This window comes from Rhopalosiphum padi, chromosome 4 (assembly GCF_020882245.1).
Source record: "Rhopalosiphum padi isolate XX-2018 chromosome 4, ASM2088224v1, whole genome shotgun sequence".
Lineage (NCBI taxonomy): Eukaryota > Metazoa > Arthropoda > Insecta > Hemiptera > Aphididae > Rhopalosiphum > Rhopalosiphum padi.
Genome location: NC_083600.1, coordinates 38,662,294 through 38,669,016, shown reverse-complemented (window position 1 = coordinate 38,669,016; position 6,723 = coordinate 38,662,294). Strand labels below are relative to the sequence as shown.

The 6,723-nt window shown below is 35.5% G+C and overlaps 1 protein-coding gene across 1 annotated transcript; it reads left to right on the top strand.

The window, feature by feature from the left end:
• The first annotated feature begins 639 nt into the window (after positions 1-639).
• LOC132930456 (enhancer of split mbeta protein-like) lies at positions 640-5,782 on the top strand. Its single transcript, XM_060996339.1, has 4 exons — positions 640-1,048; positions 2,368-2,457; positions 2,528-2,641; positions 4,327-5,782. Exons 1-4 carry the CDS (start codon positions 998-1,000, stop codon positions 4,897-4,899), a joined length of 828 nt encoding a protein of 275 aa, XP_060852322.1. The 5' UTR covers positions 640-997; the 3' UTR covers positions 4,900-5,782.
• Positions 5,783-6,723: the final 941 nt, after the last annotated feature.

Sequence of the window (6,723 nt, the reverse complement as noted above, 5' to 3'; positions counted from 1 at the left end):
TTAGGAATATTGTATTTACTAAAATCTAACAACGCTCTTTCCAGAGCTGACATAATATTGTATACTATATAATAATAATTAATAATTAATAATAATAAACTGCATTACATCATATACAAATAATATTATCATGACGATAGAAGGCAATACGTAAATCATTTCCGTCAGGTATAAATGTATATAATATATAATAATACACGTCATATTATAATAGTTTATAAACGATAATAGTAACAGTATAACAATACGACGACGCGTCTTCCGCGTTATAATAATACATTATATTATTAATGTAAGGTCGCTGTTCGATGGCGTTTCCGAATTTCCGGGGCACAGAGCGCGTGGCCCCGACTGCGGTGTCCCCATCGGTATCCGAACGTGCTGTCGCGGGGAGTATAGGAAGCTGTAGGGGACGCGCGCGCCACCTTACCAGACACATACCAGACCTACCTATACGTGCGTGCGTACGAACGGAACAAAATAATTACGCGCGCGCGCGATCTCGGATGCACGGTGAATTGTGGGGGGGAGGTGGGTACGAACGGTATCCGTGGGAACCAAACTAGAGCTCTCCCGAGGGGGTTACGCACGCGAAGGGTACGCGACCTGAGATCGTGTGTCGGCGGTGACGCGCGAGCCGATCATCCCCCATGGTGGCGGCGGCGGAGGGGTGCGCGTATTCTTAGAAGGGGAGTAACGGCGGCGGCGGCGGCGGAAGAGGAAGAAGCGCGTCGGCGGCAGCGGCGGTGGCGGTAGAGTGAGACGGGCAACAGGCATGCCGTCCGTTCAGTCTGATACCCACCGTCATCCGGCGAGCATTTCGCGTGCGCGCGTTCGCCGATTGTCGATATATTATTCGTTATAATCGTTGATTCGAATGGTTTATTATTTACGTGTTTTCGCGACGGTATAACATTGTTGTTGTTTGTATTCGCGTCCGTTTACGGCCGTCGGGTTTGTTTATTTTTTTTTTTAACCGGCTCATCCACTGTACATCATGTTTTCGCCTACTCCGTCGCCGATTTCTCGGACCGTAACCTACAGAAAGGTAAGTTATCATTTTTTTTTTTTTTTCATAACCATCATCACTTTTATTCACGCGGTTATGGTTGTGCACTTCATGCTATACATGATTCCGCGATGATGCGTTTTTATTGTTTAATATTATATTTTATTACGGGCAGAGTATATAGAACATTTTGGAATTTTTATAAAATTTCCAAATTATATTGGATGGTTTAGATAATGAGGTATGAATACATGGACTATGTTATAAATTTCATAATATTATATTATGTGTATTTAAGTATATTATAACTATTTATGTTAAACAATTTGATTTAGAATATTGTTTTTTTTGTTAACATATGAATATTTTTTAAATCAATTTCTCCTTCACTAACTTACAAGACAACCCATCCCTACGACCATCATACCCTAATATATCCATTATGTAGTATAAGGCTATAATATAGTGCCGTTATTTATTGTTTTAATAATATTATAAGAAATTTATACCATCGATGCGCGTGATATTACGCCCAATAATATACCACCATATCACGGTGAATAGTAAAATAAAATATTGTTTGTATACGAATATATTATAAAACTATATTGATCGAATAATGTTTGCATTGTATCGTAATTTTCGAACTAAGTGATTTTCCACATCGTATTTAAGCATTATTTCTATAATATCCTCCGTACGTTAAATTCCGTTATTTTCATATCACACTTTACGAAAACTGCGCAGCCGCACAAATTTTGAATATTTATTAAACGTATGGAAATAACATTTATTTTACTGTTCACGTTTCTAATATATATTATTATATTATATGATTCATCAGTGGCTATATATACTATATTATAGTACAAACAACGATTTTATAATTTTTTTTTTAGTTTTACATATTTGGTGTGTTGACCGGGAGAGAAGTGAAAATATAAGGTTTTGTATAAATAAATAGGTAAATCTATATAATAGTATACTATATTGGAGTTTGTGTTTTTAGATTAGAATCCGTTTTGTGATATTGAGACGATCAATGTGATTTGTGTAGATTTTAAATCGTGTTTATAGTATGTATTTTGTAGTTTGGTAATAATAAATGACAAACAGTCACGTGTTTCATAGAGTATTTTGTAGCTGGTAGCAGGTATATAATTATGCTGACTAAATTTCTTGGCTAATCGACTAAAATGCTCGAGGAAATACGAGTATAGGTGTGTTTTATTATTTTGAAACTTTTTTTCAACATACATTTATACTATTTATGTTTTATTATAGTAATGGATTTTTGTTTTCAAGTTAACAAAGTTATCATCACAATAATAACTATATAATATTATTGTGTTTAACAGATAACAAAACCGTTATTGGAACGAAAACGACGTGCTCGCATCAATCGGTGCTTGGACGAATTGAAGGATCTAATGTTTTCTGCTTTAGAGGTGAGAAGATATTTTATAATAATTATTTTATTTAAAAAATTATTGAATGACATTTTGGTTTTATTTATAGGCTGAAGGTGAAAATGTTGATAAACTCGAAAAGGCAGATATTTTGGAATTTACTGTCAAACATCTGCAAAAAATTACTAGAAGAGATCCCGTAGAAGAAGCTTATAAATTTCAAGTAAGTTTAAAATAATTATGTTTTTGATGTTCCAAGACTATTATTACGGTTCATTATCGTTTGACGACATTAAGTATCGTACAAATTATATAAAAGTTGAAGTCACTTTCATTCGTAATTATGCGTATTCATTTTTATTTTCTGATTGCGTGTTAACAATCAAAATATTATACAATTTTATTGTCTGCTGGGTTAATGTAGAAAAGGTTAAATGAAATTTAAAATATATTAATTTAATTTTCAAGTAAGTAATTCAAATCAGAGAACATTTAACGTGATGAAATAAAAAATTACAAGAATGTAATTGTAATAATATTCTTTTAGCATATTATTATACTATATTAAATACACTTTCACTCAATATAAAAAAAGGTATTAGGTATTAGGTGCCTACTTACTTATTGTTCAAATTTAAAAATATTTTAACCGCCATTTAATTTAATCTTATAAATAAAATTTAAAATACAAACAAATCATTGTTTATTAAAATATTTAATGTAGTAATAAAAGTGAAAATTAGTATCTAAAAATGTCATAGAAATAGTTTATCATATCAAAATATATATACGCAAAGAAATATACCATAATATTATCATATATTCTCATAAATTTTAATATGATTAATTTGAAAAAAGTTGATGCTCACAAAACAAATAACATATATAATTTGTATAACATACCTAATATTACTTATGTATTCGTTATTTAGCCAGCACGGCGTAACAGTTATTTTATTAGAATAAAACACGTGCGAATTAAGTATTTCTAACACATTTCCAAGTTCCCGGAGCGCATCGGGGACATCCGCATAATGTAGAGTTTAACAATAAATGTCATATTTCATTAGGTCAAGGTCATTTTCATGTTTGTATCTACTAGTTAATTGTTTATTACTAATAACAGTAATAACATATCTGCAAAAAAAATTGCCCCCTCCCCCCTAAGTACAGTTTAGAACGACTTTGGAAATTGTTTCGGTTACTCCGACGATAGTTTATGACGTTTATGTACACATTTATGACGAAATTACGATTATAATATCATATGCGTATACAGTATACGCATTACAATATCACTATTGTGTAGGAGAGTTATCTCCACTGCGGCAGTGGCATTTTATACGATTTTATAATATCATCGTGTAGGTACACGTGCGTAAAGTACGCATTACGCGTTTGCCGCCCCATTGTTATGACATCACACTAAGGGAGTATTTTTTTGGTAATTTTTCATGTTAGACACGCAGTTTATAGTAGGTACAATACCCAAACACACGTGGGGGCTCTGACTTTGAAACAAAAACATGTGATTTTTAACCTGTAGAGTTAATTTACATATTATAACATGTACGTGTTAGTCGAGTTAACTATCGGATACGTTAACTTTTTTTATTAAGTCGGTACAGCGCTATTCAATTATTATTAAATTTATGTTATCGAGTAAAAAAATTATAATAATAAAAAAACAATATTTACAAATCGCAATTATTTGTTATTTATTAAAATAATAATAAGAATTCATTCCATTTACAATAATATTGATCGGTAAATATTATTCCGTAATGAGTCTGCTACATAATCGCGGATTTCGTTTCACGCACAAAAGTAGGCTAAGATTACGCCGTAATGATATAACGCCGAGAGTTCGTCGAATTGTGTTAATAATATTCTCTCATCTGTCCGCAGGAAGGATTCAGCCACTGTGCCAGCGAAGCGTGCAGTTTCCTGTTGTCGCTGCCCGGCCTGGACTCGGTGGTCGGCCGACGGTTGGTCGAGTACCTGGCCAAATCGGTGTCGCGCGCGCTCGAATCTCAACTGCCGGCCGCCGCAGCAGCCGCCACCGCAGCCGCAGCCGCGGCGATGGCCGCCACTGACAAGCGGCCGGTCGCCATCACCGCGAGCGACGACCGGACGCCGCCGCAGCAGCCCGACAACGCGCCGCCGACGCCGCCACCGTCGGCCGCGACCTCGACGGTGTTCGCGCCTCCGTGCCAGACGGCCGGCCACACCGCCACGGCTGCAGACACCGCGGCCGCCGGCACCGCCGTCCACTTCGCGGCCATCGCCGCCGCCTCGCCGACGCTGAAACCCGTGGCCCTGAACGCGTCCAACCGGGGCCCGCCGCAGCACATGGTCGTCAGGCCAAAACCCACTAGGCCCGCGTTCGGCCGGTCGCCGCCGATTCTGCAGCAAGACGCCGCGGCCGCAGCAGCCGCCGCGGTCGCTGCACTACGCGACCCCATGTGGCGGCCGTGGTGATATCGACGCACCGGCGCCGCCAACGATTCAGTGGCGACGACTGCCTATATACATAAAGTGCAGAAGCTAATGCAAATCGTCAGCCGTTGTTTATACCTATATTTAACGTTATATGATATTATAATTTATACTGTTCTGTAAACATCGTGTAAATGTGTGTGTTTGGGGGGGGGGGGAGAGGGGAATACACCGCGTACGTGCACTCGAACATTTATATGTTTTTTTTTTTTTTTGGATTCGGGTGGGAAGCGGGTGACTTGGGATCTCACGAGTTACCCCCCCCCCCCTCAAATATCCAATAACCACCTACGTGTTAGAGCCGCAACAGTGCTTACGAGTTTCGTGGTTTTTCGTTTATTCGTTATTATATATTGTTTCGTGTCTCTCGACAATCACATATATTATAATTATATAATATTATTGTACAATAAGTCTGTCGCAACAACTGTTTTCGAGTCTACTCGGGGATAACGTTTCACTAACTTTTTTTGATTTTTAAGAATTTTTTTTTTTTTTATCTGGGGGGTGGGAGAATTTGTTAAAAGTACGAAGTATATATATTATGTCGTTTGATTTGGCGCGATATCATTCGGTAATTTATTATGTTTTTAGCTTTTGTAAATATAGACATTATTTATTATTTTTATTATCACTACTATTATTTTAAGTTTTATTATTATATTATTATTATTATTATAATTATTTTATGAGTACCATTATACGTTATTGAAACGTATATATTATAATATTATGCTTGATTTTATTTTATGTTATTAATATTATTGTATTGTGTTCACGAGTGTTTGTATAATATGTACGTGTCGGTTTCGATCCGGTTGTGTATAGTATAATATATCAACAGCCTATACTCGATAATAGAAAATATTGTGCTTTAATGATGATCTCATCGACGACGTTACAAATCGATCGGCGAGTATATAAAATTAAAACTCCGATATCGTAATATAATGTTATATTATCGCGATACAATACCCGATCGCTCGCGCATTGATTTAATACGAATAGAGGAGTATTACTCGACTTATTTTTATTTTGTTAACCGTGTCGGAAACGTCGAGGTAACGAATTTCGACTGTAAATATTATATTTTTATTATAGTACGTAGTGTTTCGAATTGTATCGTTGTTTTATTCCAACGTACGGAACACATAATAATATTATAATATCATTATTATTATTATTATTAAGACGTACAACATAAAATAGAATAATACACGCACATATATATATATATATTTATATTTTTCTGTGCGAGTCCTCAGTACTTACAATAATTGTCCTTGGAGGTTAAAACGATATCCGCACCTAACTGTCTCGTATAGTATAGATACATATTATGCTGTACAGAAACGAGACGGTTTGTGTGTATAATGATATTATAATAACAATAAGTGCGCCTACCTATGATATTATATAGTATATATTATATAAAATATATATATATTATCACTATTATATACAGTTGGATTGTGTTTGTGTTTATTTCACCGTAACTCGTGAAGTATTAGTTTAGAATGTGTACACCATCGACATCGCTGCACACGTATTGCGTACAATATAATATTACAATAATGTTATAGAAGCATCGGTTCTTCGGTATGTGTGTGTGATATCGAAATTATATTATAGTATTGAGGTTAATCGATGTCGACGTGTACCAACGACAGCTTTTTACTTAAACAATGCAGTTAGAATTGCATTCATCTAATTTGAAAATTGACTTAGTAGTTTCTGAGTAATTAAAACTATAAAAGTATGTACTAAAGATTTAAAGACAATAATATTATAATATAGCTATAGCCC